Raw genomic sequence first — 17812 nt, forward strand, 5'->3', positions numbered from 1 at the left:
GAACCAACTGGTGTGGATCACAAATATTTCAGTGTAATAGATTGTTTTTACTCTTCCAGTTTCAACTATTCCCTGTCTTTGAGGCTGACTGTTGTTCAAACCCACCCTTCCACCCACTAACACATCTATCCAGTATTTATTAAATGTTGCTAATTTGCTATATCTCTCCCAGATTAGAACCCATCGATGGGCTTATTTAAGTACAGGTCAGGTCTTATGGTAGTTAGTCAAGATACTCTCTTTGTAGGTTTTATTAATATGAATGCCCATTCATCCCTTCCTTTTCTCATTACATTAGTATAGTTAAATGAATTATCTTGAAAGATTGTCTCAATCTTTCCCATGCTGTTTCTTATCAATGGGCATAGGCACAGCCTTCCCTTACTTGTCTCATATCATTTTTCTCATTTAGTTATTTAACCCACGTTTAACAATTACTTAGGTATATAATGAACATATACCTTGTGCCAGGCATTGTAAAATGCACTGAACATACCATAATGAGGCACGTTAGTTTTTGTCTTCAGGGATTATTCAGTGCCTTAGAGCTGAGAGAGATAAACAGAGATACAGCATGATTACTTATGAAAAGTGCTAAAATAGAGTTAAGACGAAAAAAGTTAAAAAAGCACAGAGTATAGAATAATTGTTTGATACAGGAAAAGAAAGCACCACTGAGGTAGTGATTTTGGACCTGTTACATTGCATAAAATTTATAGATGAATTTTTGGATGAAAACAATTAATTGTTTAGGAGATTCTGACTTACACTTGTTTCTTTCTGGGTACTCTCTTTCACCAGAATGTGAGAGTTCCTGTCTTCTGCTGATTTACAATATATTTCTATAACTAGCTCAATTACTTAATCTTCCTGCAAATATAACTTGAAAAGTCTGAGTTTAGCAACAAATATTTGCATATATATATGGCTTCCCTGGTGACTCAGAGGTTAAAGCCTCTGCTTCCAATGCGGGAGACCCGGGTTTGATCCCTGGGTTGGGAAGATCCCCTGGAGAAGGAAATGACAACCCACTCCAGTATTCTTGCCTGGAGAATCCCATGGATGGAGGAGCCTGGTAGGCCACAGTCCACGGGGTCGCAAAGAGTCGGACACGACTGAGTGACTTCACTTTCACTTTTACATATATATATATATATATATATATATATATCAAACTCAGAAGATAATCTGCAGAGTGAATTCAACTAGGTAGGACAGCCCAGTTCAGCTTTTTCGATAACATCATGTGACAATCTTGAGACTAAACACTAAAGATTTATCTCTAGTGATTCTGATACACGCATTTCAAACTGTGTTTTGCCATTGTTTTTTAGTAATGTACTTTAAACATACTACTTCTTAATATTAGCTTTTCTTATTCATGAGCATGAAAACATAGGTTTTCTGTTGACCTATGTTCAAAGAGAACACACTCTCATAGCCTTTATTCTAATGGCCAGGGTTTGTTTCAGTGTCAAAGTAACCAGTAACTTTACTTGAGGCAGAATGTAGAAGTTGCTATGATAATATTGTCCTAGGGACCCTTCTTTATAGCCTTCCTTTTTGTAAGGCAGAGTTAGTGTGATGCTCAGAATTCTTAGAGCTTTTATTTCTTGGACCCTTTAGTGATTTCCATTAGAAAATGTCTCCCAGGTACATTGTTATTTACATTTCTCTCTCCCTTTTAGCCTTTAGTACTGTTAAACTACGCTAAATTGTTTTCTAGTTACTATGCCACTCGACACTTGTTTTTTGCTATGCTGTAGCACATTATAAAAGCTGAGGAAACTCTGTACTAAGTCTCTGATCATTGAATGCTTATTCATGATGATGGTGCTGATGATAATAATTATGATGATAATATCTTGACAGACAAGAAATCATTTCTCCAGTACCCGAGAAGAGATGGAAGAACTTAAGAAAAGGATGAAAGAAGCTCCGCAGACATGCAAACTTCCAGGACAGCCAACCATTGAAGGCTATCTCTATACGCAAGAGAAATGTGTGTGGGAATACAGGGATAGCCACTGGGTTTAAGTAGGCTGATACCCACTGCTACTTGGCCTCTCCAAACCCCAGGCACCCATATAGTTCATAGACCCCTTCCAGCTATACCTCTTTGGAAACCAGCATAAGAACAGAGAAAATAAAAAGGAAGGCAAAATTAAAGGGGGAGGTTAAGGATTTGTATTACAAAGGCTGTGGGATGATAAGACTTAAGTTTTTCTCTGAAATTCAAAATGAGGATTGTTAATTGCTTAATGCTTTCAATGACTCTGACTTAGACTAAAAGGAAGGTAGGATAGAGGAGATATAAAATAATATTTATTATACCTATTATGTGCCAGGCATGGTGTTAAGTGCTTTAAATATACTACTTCATGTAACCTTTGAAAGCACTTTACCATACCAATATTCACATGAAGCCATGGAGGCTTAGAGAGATCACTAACTGGAAGTCACCTAACTATCAAGTAAAAAGGCTAAATGTAAAGTCAGGTTTGTGAAATGCCAAAACCTATGCTCCTACAACTGTACCCTATACCTCCCATTGTCTTAGGATCACAAGGTTGCCTTTAAAGCACTACCCAACCATTGTGATTTCAGTGAACAACACAGTTGTTCATTACTAACTAAGGGAAATGGGTTATCTTATTCAGTTAATGAATATTTCAGAGGTTTAAGCTTCTCTGCCTCCTAATGTTATGCAAACCTGTATGTGCTATTTGATTTTCTTTTGAATTGTGATACAATATCTCCAAAGCCTGTAACTTGAGTCTCTGACCTAGTGAGTAGGTAGAAGAGACTATTCAGAGGTTACCAGTGGCAAAACCCACTGAAATCCACAAACCATGGTATTTCAGCATTGGTATTATCATACTTTTCCTCCCTTAGAGCAGTCCACTTTGATGATTTTCAAAGGTGTGTTCTATTTGTCAGGTTCAGTTCTTCACCTGTCCGTTACAAGATCTCTCAATCTCAGTGCTATTGACATTTCAGGTTGGGTAATTTTCTGTTTTGAGAGGTCATCCTATGCATTATATGCTGTTTTGAAGTATCTATAGCCTCTCCCCACTTTATTCTGATAGTACTTCCCAACTATGATAACCTAAGATGTCTCTTGGCATTGCCAAATGTTCTCTGGGAGGCACAACTGCTCCTAGTTGAGAACCACTGCTGTGTTATACGAGGGGCAGAGTAATGAGTATGTTGTCTTGACTTTAATATCAACTAACTATGTGATCCTTCTATTCCCCAGTTTTTTAATTTTTCAAATGAATATGACATTCCTACTCAGTTGAATGTATGTTTACTAAAAATCCTTTTTCCCAGACAATGTGTAATGCAATGGGAGTACAAAAAATGGATCAAACTTAGTTTTTGACCTCAAGAAGTTTACAGTCTAATGAAGATACATGTATATTTAGAATTATAATGAAGTGTGTTGAGCATTACATTTGGAGAATATATCTATGGGCTTCACTGAGGAAGTGATATACGAACTGAAATGTGAATTAAGAGTGGGAGTTTGACAGGTAAAAAAAAGGCAAAGAAAATTCCAGGTGTATACCATTGCATGAGTCAAGGCACAGAGGTGTGTGAGAGTGTATTTTATTTGTAGGGTCTTCGTTATCCAGGAAGAGTCCTGGTTTATATTTGTTGTCCATATACAATTATTAATAGTGCCCTGTTCACTATTAAATATGTCCTGAACTTGGTCTATCAGTTATATCGCCAACTATTTATTTGATAACTGAATGTAATTCAATGAGTCAGGGGCATAGAAGTGAGGGGGGAAAAAAGCCAAGTTGAAAAGCTAAATACAATCACATTATAAAAGGCTTTGTGAGCCAACCTAAGGAATTTGGAAAGAATGGGAAATCCATAGGTGGTTTATAATAAGAGGAATGATATAAATAGAGATATAATTAAAAAATATTCTCTAACAAAAGAGTAGAGAATAGGCTAGAAAGGAGCGATCAGAGAAGGCCACTGAAATCATTAATTGGAGAAATAGTAAATTTTTGTTTTTCTTGGAATATCTTATAAAACAGTTTTTTGCCAAACATCAGAAATAGAGTCTTGAATGAATTCAACTATAAAAGGAGTGAAAAATGAGACATGTAGGGGATAGAATGAGCAGAACCCTACCACCAATCAAATAGGGCAGGTTATAGGGAAGGAAAAGCAGAAGATTACAGATGTCCATAGCTCATACAATAAAATGTATAATGGGAGTACTCACAGCGAACACAGTAAGGAGAGTGGTTTGGAGCAAGCCAGAGCAGATGTGGAAAGTAGTTGATGAGGATTACAACAACCATATGTGTAGTGGGCTGGTGGTACTGCATAGCTGGAGCTCAGGGGAAAGGTAGGACTAGATATGGATCATGACCATGAAAAGTAACCTGTGCACAGGTTCTGTCTTACAGGTAAACTGACCATGCAGCCAAAATACTTATTCTATCAGCTCACTGTTGCCTGTCTTTGTAGGGGCTTTGGGAATATCCTGGGTGAAATACTACTGCCAATATGAGAAAGAGACCAAAACGTTCACTATGACGCCTATGGATCAGAAGCCAGGTGCTAAGCAGCAGGTCAGTTCTTTTATGGGCCACATTTTTTTGAAATACATCTGTGACTGCATCTCAGAAAAGAATATATGTTGACTTCATGTCAAAGAATTGAGTCTACCACTGTCACATGAACCGATGTCTTCATATGTTTTCCTTGGCCTAAGTTTGCATTGGCCCAGATACTACCCAGTTGAGTGAAGAATCTCTGTTAATGATTTCAGGCCTTCGTAAAGTGCCTTTACTCTTTTAGATCATTGTTACAAGTGTCTATCACATTGTACAAAGAAAATTTACAAACAAAATATGGACAAATTGAAGGAGGAGAGTATTACTTGCTTTTAAGAAGGCTCTACTATGGATTCTTTAAAATAGTGTTTAAAAAGAAGCATTTTCTTTAAAGGAATATTCTGTCATCTAAATTTGAAATAACCTATATACTACATTTTATGCAATGCTCAAATGTCTTTAAGCACTTAATTCTTCTGGAAAGGCCTCCAGACTTTCCTCTACTCCCCAAAATGGCAACATGAGTTTGACACACTGACATGATAGTTCACTTACTATCATGAGGAGGAACTTGATACTATTATATTATAAATTCTATACTATTTTATGTATGACAACCCAGCTAAAAAATTAGTCTGTCATCTCACTTTTTCCCATCTTTGTATGGGCTTTGGGAACATACATACATAGGACCCTGAAGGTTTCCTAAGATAAAAGCTAATAGACTGACTATTCATATTCTAAAAGTAATATCACTTTAACTGTCTTTCAGACAGGGCCTTAGGGCATAATTAATAAAAGTTTCTGTTATTTAAAAATTGTTTACAAAATGGAACAAGGTTTACTTGTTAGCATTGAAAGTTGTGATGCATGAAGACCCAATTTCCATAGGCAGAAATTTGGAGACTTTTGGGGCCATTGCTGGTGATTTCCAGGGAAGATTGCTCTTGTGTATCTTGTTCATAGGACCATACTACAAAGCTACAGTGAACAAGACAGTATGGTACTGGCACAAAGACAGAATTATGGATCAATGAAACAAAATAGAAAGTCCAGAGATAAATCCACGCACCTAGAGACACTTTATCTATGACAAAGGAGACAAAAATACACAATGTACAAGAAACAGTCTCTTCAGCAAGTGGTACTGAGAAAACTGGCCAATTATATGCAAAAGAATGAAACTAGAAAAATTTCTAACACCAAACACAAAAATAAACTCAAAATGGATTTTAAGACCTAAATGTAAGGTGAGAAACTATAAAACTCTTTGAGGAAAAGCTGCTTTTCTTTTTTTGTCATTAACAAGAAATTTTGGGATTCTGCTTTGAATGTGGGTTAGACATGGGATGCACCTCTCACAGAGCATACCAAATGGGGTTTTCACAGTCTTCACCCATGTTTATATGTAGGTCAAGTTGCTCATTCATGACTTCAGTACTCTTTAGTTTCTGGTCTGCCAATTGCTGAAGAACTTTTAAATGTGGTTCCATTAAAGTGTGTTGTCACACAGAATTTGTTCCATTTCTGTGAGAAGTTAGCTTAAGTATTAATATCTGACTAACAAATGCTTTTAAGCAACCTGTAATCTCTTCCTTCTCTTTTTCTACACACATTACTTTCCAAACCTTGGACTTCAAAATTGCTTTCTTAGGTCCTACAACAAAGATCAAGCCACAGGCAGCAGATATTAATACTACTTTCATAGTTTCTTAATATCTTCTGCTTCTGTTAGGTGCATACATTTTCTGTACTTTATTGTGCCCATTTTTGCATGAAATATTCCCTTGGTATATCTAATTTTCTTGAAGAGATCTTTAGTCTTTCCCATTCTATTGTTTCCTCTATTTCTTTGCACTGTTCACTTAAGAAGGCTTTCTTATCTCTTTGTGCTATTCCTTGGAACTCTCCATTGAGATGGGTATATTTTTCCTTTTCTCCTTTGCCTTCCACTTCTCTTCTATTCTCAGCTATTTATAAGGTCTCTGAAGACAAGCATTTTGCCTTTCTGCATTTCTTTTTCTCGAGGATGATTTTGTTGACTCCCTCCTATGCAATGCTATGAAACTCTGTCCATAATTAGAGATGCTAAGGGAACATTTCATGAAAGATGGGCATAATAAAGGAGAGAAATGGTATGGACCTAACAGAAGCAAAAGATATTAACAAGAGGTGGCAAGACTGCACAGAAGAACTATACAAAAAAAGGTCTTAATGACCCAGACAACCGCAATTGTGTGGTCATTCACCTAGAGCCAGCCTACCTGGAGTGTGAAGTCAAGTACACCTTCAGAAGCATTACTACCAACAAAGCTAGTGGAGGTGAGGGAAATCCACCTGAGCTATTTCAAGTCATAAAAGATGATGCTGTTAGAGTGCTGCACTCAATATGCCAGCAAATTTGGAAAACTCAACAGTGGCCACAGGACTGGAAAGGTCAGTTTTCATTCCAGTCCCAAAAAAGGGCAATACCAAAGAATGTTTAAATTACCTCACAGCTGTACTCATTTCACATGCTAGCAAGGTAATGCTCAAAATCCTTCAAGCCAGGCTCCAACAGTACATGAATTGAGAACTTCCAGTTGTACAAGCTGGGTGTAGAAAGGGCAGAGGAATGAAAGAGGAATGAAAGATTAAATTGCCAGCAACCATTGGATCATAGGAAAAGCAAAGGGATTCCAGAAAAGCATAAAAAAAGCAAAGAGATTCCAGAAAAACAACTACTTCTGCTTCATTGAATACACTAAAGCCTTTGTGTGAATCACAGCAAACTGGAAAATTCTTACAGAGATGGGAATACCAGACCACCTTACCTGCCTCCTGAGAAAACTGTATGCAGGTAAAGCAGCAACAGTTAGAACTGGACACGGAACAACAGACTGGCTTAAAATTGGGAAAGGAATATGTCAAGGTTATATTGCCACCATGTTTATTTAACTTCTGTGCAGAAGTACATCATGTGAAATGCTGGGCTGGATGAAGCACAAGCTGGAATCAACATATACTGGAGAAATATCAATGACCTCAGATAGGAAGATGGCACCACCCTAATGGCAGAAAGTGAAGAGGAACTAAAGAGCCTCTTGATGAAGGAGAAAGAGTAGAGTGAAAAAGCTAGGTTAAAACTCAACATTCAAAGAGCAAAGATCATGGAATCTGGTCCTGTCATTTCATGGCAAATAGATGGGCAAACAATAGAAACAGTGACAGACTTTATTACCTTGGGCTCAAAAATCACCGTGGATGGTGACTGCAGCCAAGAAATTAACACACACTTGCTCCTTGGAAGAAAAGCTAGACAACATATTTGCTGACATATTGAGGGCAGCACTTTCACAGCATCATGTTTTAGGATTTGAAATAGTTCAACTGGAATTTCATCACCTCTACTAGCTTTGTTCATAGTGATGCTTCCTAAGGCCCACTTGACTTTGCATTCCAGGATGTATGGCTGTATGTGAGTGATCACACCACTGTGGTTATCTGGGTCATGAAGTCCCAGATAGCTTTTTGTATAGTTCTTCTGTGTATTCTTGCCACCTCTTCTTAATATCTTATGCTTCTGTTAGGTCCATACAATTTCTGTCCTTTATTGTGCACATCTTTGCATGAAATGTTCTAATTTTCTTCTAGAGAGATCTCTAGTCTTTCCCATTCTATTGTTTTCCTCTATTTCTTTGCATTGATCACTGAGGAAGGCTTTCTTATCCTTCATGCTATTCTTTGGAACTCTGCATTCAAATGGGTATATCTTTCCTTTTCTCTTTCGCCTTTCACTACTTTTCTCAGCTATTTGTAAGGCCTCCTCAGACAACCATTTTGCCTTTTTGCATTTCTTTTTCTTGGGGATGGTCTTGATCACTGCCTCCTGTACAATGGCACAAACCTCTGTCCTTAGTTCTTCAGGTACTCTGTCTATCAGATCTAATCCCTTGAATCTATCTGTCACTTCCACTGTATAATTGTAAGGGATTTGATTTAGGTCATTCCTGAATGGTCTAGTAGTTTTCCAAACTTTCTTCAATTTAAGTCTGAATTTGGCAATAAGGAATCCATGATCTGAGCCACAGTTAGCTCCCGGTCTTGTTTTTGCTGATTGTATAGAGCTTCTCCATCTCTGGCTATAAAGAACATAATCGATCTGATTTTGGAATTGACCATCTGGTGAGGTCCATGTGTAGAGTCTTCTCTCCTGTTGTTGGAAGAGGGTATTTGCTATGACCAGTGTGTTCTCTTGGCAAAACTCTATTAGCCTTTTCCCTGCTTCATTTTGTACTCCAAGGCCAAATTTGCCTGTTCTCCAAGTATCTTTTGACTTTCTACTTTTGCATTCCAGTCCTCTATAATGAAAAGAACATCTTTTTTGGTTGTAAGTTCTAGAAGGTCTTGTAGGTCTTCATGGAACTGTTCAGCTTCTTCAGCATTACTCGTCGGGGTATAGACTTGGATTACTGTGATATTGAATGGTTTGCCTTGGAAATGAACAGAGATAATTCTGTCATTTTTGAGATTGCATCCAAGTACTGCATTTTGGACTCCTTTGTTGACTATGATGGCTACTCCATTTCTTCTAAGGGATTCTTGCCCATAGTAGTAGATATAATGATCATCTGAGTTAAATTTACCCATTCCAGTCCATTTTAGTTCACTGATTCCTAAAATGTCAGTGTTCACTCTTGCCATCTCCTGTTTGACCTCTTCCAATTTGCTTTAATTCATGGATCTAGCATTCCAGATTCCTATTCAGTATTGCTCTTTACAGCCTCGGACTTTACTTCCATCATCAGTAACATCCACATCTGGGTGTTGTTTTTGCTTTGGCTCTGTCTCTTCATTCTTTCTGAAGTTATTTCTCTACAGATCTGTAGTAGCATATTGGACATGTACTGACCTAGGGAGTTCATCTTTTAGTGTTCTATATTTATTTCAAATACTAAAAGATGGTGCTGTGAAAGTGCTGCACTCAATATGCCAGCAAATGTGGAAAACTCAGCAATGGCCACAGGACTGGAAAAGGTCAGTTTTCATTCCAATCCCAAAGAAAGGCAATTCCAAAGAATGTTCAGTCTACTACATGACTGCACTCATCTCACATGCTAGCAAAGTAATGCTTAAAATTTTCCAAGCCAGGCTTCAACAATACATGATCCGTGAACTTCCTTATGTTCAACCTGAATTAGAAAATGTAGAGGAACCAGAGATTAAATTGCCAATATCCATTGGACCATCAAAAAAGCAAGAGAGTTTCAGAAAACCATCTACTTCTGCTTTATTGACTCTGCCTAACTCTTAGACTGTGTGGATCACAACAAACAGTGGAGAATTCTTCAAGAGATGGGAATACCAGACCAACTGACCTGCCTTCTTAGAAATCTGTATGTAGGTCAAGAAGTAACAGTTAGAACGGGACATGGAAGAACAGACTGGTTCCAAATCGGGAAAGGAGTATGTCAAGGCCGTATAATATCACCTGGCTTATTTAATTTATGTGCAGACTACACCATGCGAATTGCTGGGCTGGATGAAGCACAAGGTGGAATCAAGTTTGCCAGGAGAAATATGAAGAACTTCAGATATTCAGATGATACCACCCTTATGGCTGAAAGCAGAGAACTAAAGAGTGTCTTGATGAAAATCAAAGAGGAGAGTGGAAAAGTTTGCTTGAAACTCAACGTTACGAAAACTAAGATCACGTCATCTGGTCCCATCACTTCATGGCAAATAGATGGGGAAACACCAGAAACAGTGGCAAACTTTATTTTTGCTGCTGCTGCTGCTAAGTCGCTTCAGTCATGTCTGACCCTGTGTGACCCCATGGGGCTCCAAAATCACTGCAGATGATGACTGCAACCATGAAATTAAAAGACCCTTGCTTCTTGATAGAAAAGCTATGATCAACCTAGACAGCATACTAAAAAACAGAGACATTACTTTGCCAACAAAAGTCCATCTAGTCAAAGTTATGGTTTTTCCAGTAGTCATGTATGGAAAAGGCGATGGCACCCAACTCCAGTACTCTTGCCTGGAAAATCCCATGGATGGAGGAGCCTGGTGGCCTGCAGTCCATGGGGTCGCTAAGAGTCGGATATGACTGAGCGACTTCACTTTCACTTTTCACTTTCATGCATTGGAGAAGGAAATGGCAACCCACTCCAGTGTTCTTGCCTGGAGAATCCCAGGGACGGGAGAGCCTAGTGGGCTGCCTTCTATGGGGTCACACAGAGTCGGACACAACTGAAGTGACTTAGCAGCAGTAGTCATGTATAGATGTAAGAGTTGGACTATAAAGAAAGCTGAGTGCTGAAGAATCGATGCTTTTGAACTGTGGTGCTGGAGAAGACTCTTGAGAGTCTCTTGGATTGCAAGGAGATCCAACAAGTCCATCCTAAAGGAAATCAGTCCTGTTTATTCATTGAAAGGACTAATGCTGAAGCTGAAACTCCAATATTTTGGCCTTCTGATGTGAAGAACTGACTCATTGTAAAAAACCCTAATTTTGGGAAATATTGAAGGAGGAAAGAGAAGAGATAGACAGGGGATGAGATAGTTGGATAGCACCACCGAGTCCAATGGACATGAATTTGAGTAAGCTCCGGGAATTGGTGGTGGACAGGGAAGCCTGCATGCTGCAGTCCATGGGGTTGAAAAGAGTCAGACACGACTGAGCTACTGAACTCAATTGAACTGAGACAGCATATTAAAAAGCTGAGACATTTATTTGCTGACAAAGGTCCCTATAGTCAAAGCTATGGTTTTTCCAATGGTCATGTATAGATGTGAGAGTTGAACCATAAAGAAGGCTGAAAACTGAATTTTATGATTTCAAACTGTGTTGCCGGTGAAGACTCCTGAGAGTCTCTTGCAATTCAGAGATCAAAACAGTCAACCCTTAAAGAATCAACTCTGAATACTCATTTGAAGGACTGATGCTGAAGCTGAAGCTCCAGTACTTTGGCCACCTGATGGGAAGAGTCAACTCAATTGAAAAGACCCTGATGCTGGGAAATATTGAGGGTAGAAGGAGAATGGGGTGACAGTGGGTGAGATATTTCGATGGCATCATCGACTCAGTGGACGTGAGTTTGAGTTAAATCCAGGAGATAATGAAGGACAGGGAAGCCTAGTGTGCTGCAGTCCATGGGGTTGCAAAGAATTGGATACGTGAGTGACTGAACAACAACAACATAGCTTCTTAGCAGATTAGAGCAAGCCCTTCTTTTACTTGTTTTTTCCCTCTGCCCTTTTAATTGAATTATTTGCATTCCTTTTGATGATAGTCATTCAGACAGATGTGAGGTGAAACTCACTCTGGTGAAAGCTCATTCACCTGATGATTAGTGATACTGAACATCTTTTAATGTTCCTGTTGGCCATTTGTTTGTTTGTTTGTTTGTTTTCAAAAAAATTAGTTCCCTTGTGCACTCTTTAATATTTTCTTTGATTTTGAATTTTATGAGTTTCCTGTATATTTTGCCTATTTACCCTTTATCAGGTATATCATTTACACATATTTCCTCCCATTCAGAAGGTGGCTTTTTCATTTTGTTGATAGTTTCCTTTGCCTTGCAAAAGCTTTTTAGGTTGAGGAAGTCCCATTTGTTTATTTTTGCTGTTGTTAATTTTTCCTGAGAAGATTAAAAAACAAACAAACAAACAAACTGGGATGACCCTAAGGGATGGGTTGGGGAGGCAGGTGGGAGGGAGTGTCAGGATGGGGAACACATGTACACTCATGGCTGATTCATGTAAATGTATGGCAAAAACCACTACAATATTGTAAATAATTAGCCTGCAATTAAAATAAATAAATTAACAAAACAAAAAATATTGCTAAAGCCCAATGTCAGAGAGAACTGCCTATGTTTTCTTCTAGGATTTTTATGCTTTCAAATTCTCCACCTGAGTCTTTCATTCATTTTGCATTTAATTTTGTTTACAGTGTGAAAAATAGTCCAGTTTAATTATTTCGCATGTAGCTGTCCAGGTTCCCAACACCATTTACTAAAGAGAATATTTATCTCCCATTGTATATTCTTGCATTCTTTGTCACAGAATAATTGGAATGTATAAGTGTGGATACTTTCTGTTCTCTGTGTTCTGTTGCACTGATTTTTGTGTCTGTTTTTATGCCAGAAAAATATCGTTTTGATTATTCTGCATGCATTTGTAGTTGGTCATTTGTGTTCAGCCCTTTGCATCCCCATGTACTGTAGCCCACCAGGCTCCTCTACTGTGGGATTTTCCAGACAGGAATACTGCAGTGGGTTGCCATTTATCTTTATAGTATAGTTTGAAATCAGGGAGTATGTTAACTTCAGCTTTGTTCTTCCTTCTCAAAATTGTTTTAGTTATTCAAGGTCTTTGCATGTACATACAAATTTTAGAATTACTTGTTGTAGTTATGTGAAAAATGGCATTGCTATTTTGATATTAATTACATACAATCTGTAAATTACCTTGGATCGTATGGTCATTTTAATAATATTAATTCTTCTAATCCACGAGTATGGAGTATCTTTCCATTTGTTTGTATCATCTTCAGTTCCTTTCCTTAGTGCCTTATACTTCTCTTGAGTACAGGTATTTTACCTCCTTAGATTATCTCTAGGTTTTTTATTCTTTTTTATGTGATTGTAAATTGTTTTATTAGTTTCTCTTTCTGACAGTTTGTTTCCAGTGTGCATAATTGCCACAGATTTCATTTTAAATTATTTATTTTTAATTGAAGGATAATTGCTTTACAATTTTATGTTGGTTTCTGCCATACATCAACATGAATCACCCATAGGTATACCTACGTCCCTTCCCTTTTGAACCTCCCTCCCAGCTCCCACCCCATCCCAACCCTCTAGCTTATCACAGAGCACCCATTTCAGGTCACTGAATCATACAGCAAATTCCCACTGGCAATCTATTTTATAAGACCTTATAGAACTAACACCCAAAAAAGATGTCCTTTTCATTATAGGGGACTGCAGTGCAAAAGTAGGAAGTCAAGAGATACCTGGAATAACAGAAATATTTGGTCTTGGAATACAAAATGAAGCAGGGAAAAGGCTAACAGAGTTTTGCAAAAAGAACACACTGGTCATAAAAAATCACCCTCTTCCAACAACACAAGAGAAGACTCTACACCTGGACATCACCATATGGTCAATACCAAAGACAGATTGGTTATATTCTTAGTAGCCAAAAATGGAGAAGCTCTATACAGTCAGCAAAAACAAGACTGGGAGCTGACTGTGGCTCAGACCATGGATTCCTTATTGCTAAATTCAGACTTAAATTGAAGAAAGTAGAGAAAACCACTAGACCATTCAGGAATGACCTAAATCAAATCCCTTATGATTATACAGTGGAAGTGACAAATAGATTCTAGGGATTAGATCTGATAGACAAAGTGCCTGAAGAAATATGGACAGAGGTTTGTGACATTGTACAGGCGGCATTTATCAAGACCATCCCCAAGAAAAAGAAATGCAAAAAATCAAAATTGTTATCTGAGGAGGCCTTACACATAGCTGAGAAAAGAAGAGAAGTGAAGGGCAAAGGAGAAAAGGAAAGATATACCCATTTGAATGCAGAGTCCCAAAGAAAGCCTTCCTCAGTGATCATGAAAAGAAATAGAGAAAAACAACAGAATGGGAAAGACTAGAAATCTCTTCAAGAAAATTAGAGATACCTAGGAAGTATTTCATGCAAAGATGTGCACAATATAGGACAGAAATTGTATGGAGCTAACAGAAGCAGAGATATTAAGAAGAGGTGGCAAGAATACACAGAAGAACTATACAAAAAATATCATCATGACCCAGATAACCACAGTGGTGTGATCAGTCACCTAGAGCCAGACATCCTGGAATGTGAAGTGAAGTGGGCCTTAGGAAGCATCACTGTGAACAAAGCTAGTGGAGGTGATGGAATTCCAGTTGAGCTATTACAAATCTTAAAAGATGATGGTGTGAAAGTGCTGCATTTAATATGCCAGCAAATTTGGAAAACTCAGCAGTGGCCACAGGACTGGAAAAGGTCAGTTTTCATTCCAATCCCAAAGAAAGGCAATGCCAAAGAATGCTCAAACTATCACACAATTTCACTCTTCTCACATGCTAGCAAAGAAATAGTGAAAATTTTCCAAGCCAGGCTTCAACAATACATGAACCATGAACTTCCAGATATTCAAGGTGGATTTTAAAAACTCAGAGGAACCAGAAATCAAATTCCCAACATCTGTTGGATAATTGAAAAAGCACAAGAGTTCCAAAAAAACATCTACTTCTGCTTTATTGACTATGCCAAAGCCTTTGACTCTGTGGATCACAATAAAGTATGGAAAATTGTTAAACAGATGGAAATACCACACCACATGACCTTCCTCCTGAGAAATCTGTATGCAGGTCAGGAAGCAACAGTTAGAACTGGACCTGGCACCAGAGACTGGTTCCAAATCAGGAAAGGAGTACGTCAAGGCTGTATATTGTCACCTTGCTTATTTAACTTTTATGCAGAGTACATCATGCAAAGTGCTGTGCTGGATGAAGCACAAGCTGGAATCAAGATTGCCAGGAGAAATATCAATAACCTCAGATATGCAGATGACACCACCCTTATGGCAGAAAGTGAAGAAGTAAAGAGTCTCTTGATGAAAGTGAAATAGGAGAGTGAAAATGTTGACTTAAAGCTCAACATTCAGAAAACTAAGATCACGGAATCCAGTCCCATCACTTCATAGAAAATAGATGGGAAAACAGTGGAAACAGTGACAGACTTTATTCTTTCAGGCTCCAAAATCACTGCAGATGGTGACTGCAGCCATGAAATTAGAATACAGCTTGCTCCTTGAAAGAAAAGCTATGACTAACTTAGACATCTTATTAAAATACAGAGATGTTACTTTGCCAACAATGGTACATCTAGCCAAATCTATGGTTTTTCCAGTAGTCATGTATGTATGTGAGAGTTGGAGTATAAAGAAAACTCAGTGCTGAAGAATAGATGCTTTGGAATTGTGGTATTGGAGAGGACTCTTGAGAGTCCCTTGGTCAGCAAGGAGATCCAACCAGTCCATCCTAATAGAAATCAGTCTTGAATAGTCATTGGAAGAAATGATGCTGAAGCTGAATCTACAATCCTTTGGGCACCTAATGCGAGGAAATGTCTCATTGGAAAAGACCCTGATGCTGGGAAAGATTGAAGGCAGGAGGAGAAGAGGACAACAGAGAATGGTATGGTTGGATGGCATTAGTGACTCTATGGAGATGAGTTTGAATAAACTCCAAGAGTTGGTGATGGACAGGGAAGCCTAGTGTGCTGGAGTCCATGGGGTTGCAGAGTCAGATAGGACTGAGCGACTGAACTGAACTGGTCTATTTAACATATGGTAGTGTATCTGTTTCCATGCTTCTCTCTCCATTTGTCTGATTCTCTCCTTCCTCTCCTGTGTCCTCAAGTCTGTTCCTTTGTCTGTGTCTCCACTGGTACTCTGCAAATAGTTTCATCAGTACTATCTTTCTAGATTCCACAAATATTCATTAATATACAGTAGTTTTTTTTTTCTCTTTCTGACTTACTTCACTCTAATAGGCTCTAGATTCATCCACCTCATTAGAACTGAGTCAAATGTGTTCCTTTCAATGCCTGAGTAATATTCCATTGTGTATACATACCACTGCTTCTTTATCCACTCTCTTGTCGATGTGCATCTAAGTTCCTTCCATGTCCTGCTGCTGCTGCTGCTAAGTCACTTCAGTCGTGTCTGACTCTGTGTGACCCCCTAGACGGCAGCCCACCAGGCTCCCCCATCCCTGGGATTCTCCAGGCAAGAACACTGGAGTGGGTTGCCATTTCCTTCTCCAATGCATGAAAGTGAAAAGTGCAAGTGAAGTTGCTCAGTTGTGTCCAACCCTCAGCGACCCCATGGATTGCAGCCTACCAGGCTCCTCCGTCCATGGGATTTTCCATGTCGTAGGTATTATAAATAGTGTTGCAATGAACACTGGGTACCTGTGTCTTTTTCCTTCATAAATTTCTCTGGGTGTAAGTCCAGTAGTGGAATTGTTAGATTATATGGTAGGTTTATTCCACCCTTTTTAAGGAAACTCCATTCTGTTTACCATAGTGGCTGTATCAATTTACATTCCCACCAACAGTGCAAGAAGTTTCCCTTTTCTTCACACCCTTTCCAGTATTTTAATTTTGTATCATGCAACTTTACTAAATTCATCGATGAGTTCTAATAGGTTTTTGGTGATTTCTTTAGGATTTTGTATTTGTGATATCATGTCATCCACAAATACTCGCACTTTATTTATTCTTTTTCACTTGGGATTTGTTTTATTTATTTATTTTTCTTCTCTGATTGCTGTCGACTAGAATTCCAATATGTTCACTAATAGTAGCAAGAGTTGGTATCCTTGTCTTTTTCCTGCTCTTAAAGGAGATGCTTTTAGCTTTTCACCATTGACTGTTTGATGTTAGTTTTGGCCTCATCATATTTGGGTTTTAATAGTAAATATGTATAGGTATGTTAAAAATAAATATGTTGAGGTATGTTCCCTGCATATCAACTTTATTAAGAATTTATTTTATCATAATGGATGTCACATTTTGACAAAAGTTCTTTTTGCATCTATTGAGGTGATCGCATGATTTTTAGTCTTCAGTTTATTACTGTGCTGTATCACATTGATTGATTTGCAGATATTCACCCATATTTGCATTCCTGGGATAAATCCCCGTTGATCATGGTGTACAAACTTTTTAATGTTAAATTGGATTTGCCAAAGTTTTGTCGAGGATATTTTCATTTATGTGCATCAGTGATATTAGTGTGTAATTTTCTGTTTTTGTAGTATCTTTGTCTGCTTTTGGCCTTTTAGAATGAGTTTGGAAATGTATTACCACTGAATTTTTGAAAATGGTTTGAAAAGAATAGATGTTAGTCTTTAAATGATTGATGAAATTCACCTGTGAAGCCATCTGGTTATGAACTTTTGTATGTTTGGATTTTTTTTTTTTTTTTAATTACGGATTCAGTTTAATTACTGGTAATTGGCCTGTTTGCATATCTATTTCTTTTTGATTCCGTTTTGGAAGATTGTACATTTATTCATAGGCATTTCTCCTAGGTTGTCCATTTTTTTTTGGTATGTGAGTGGTCATAATAATCTCTTATGACCTGATAGACTTCTGTGTTGTTTGTTGTAATTTCTCCTTTTTTATTTCTGATT

The 17812-nt window shown here is 38.0% G+C and overlaps 1 protein-coding gene across 5 annotated transcripts in view; it reads left to right on the top strand.

The window, feature by feature from the left end:
• Positions 1-17812, top strand: part of OPHN1 (oligophrenin 1) — a 627556-nt gene that overhangs the window by 333479 nt on the left and 276265 nt on the right. For all 5 annotated transcript variants that reach the window (XM_070784718.1, XM_070784715.1, XM_070784720.1 and 2 more), the window contains 2 exons: positions 1873-2002; positions 4495-4598. In XM_070784718.1, the coding sequence (XP_070640819.1) occupies positions 1873-2002; positions 4495-4598 (234 nt within the window). The remainder of the gene's footprint in view (positions 1-1872; positions 2003-4494; positions 4599-17812) is intronic.

This window comes from Bos indicus, chromosome X (assembly GCF_029378745.1).
Source record: "Bos indicus isolate NIAB-ARS_2022 breed Sahiwal x Tharparkar chromosome X, NIAB-ARS_B.indTharparkar_mat_pri_1.0, whole genome shotgun sequence".
Lineage (NCBI taxonomy): Eukaryota > Metazoa > Chordata > Mammalia > Artiodactyla > Bovidae > Bos > Bos indicus.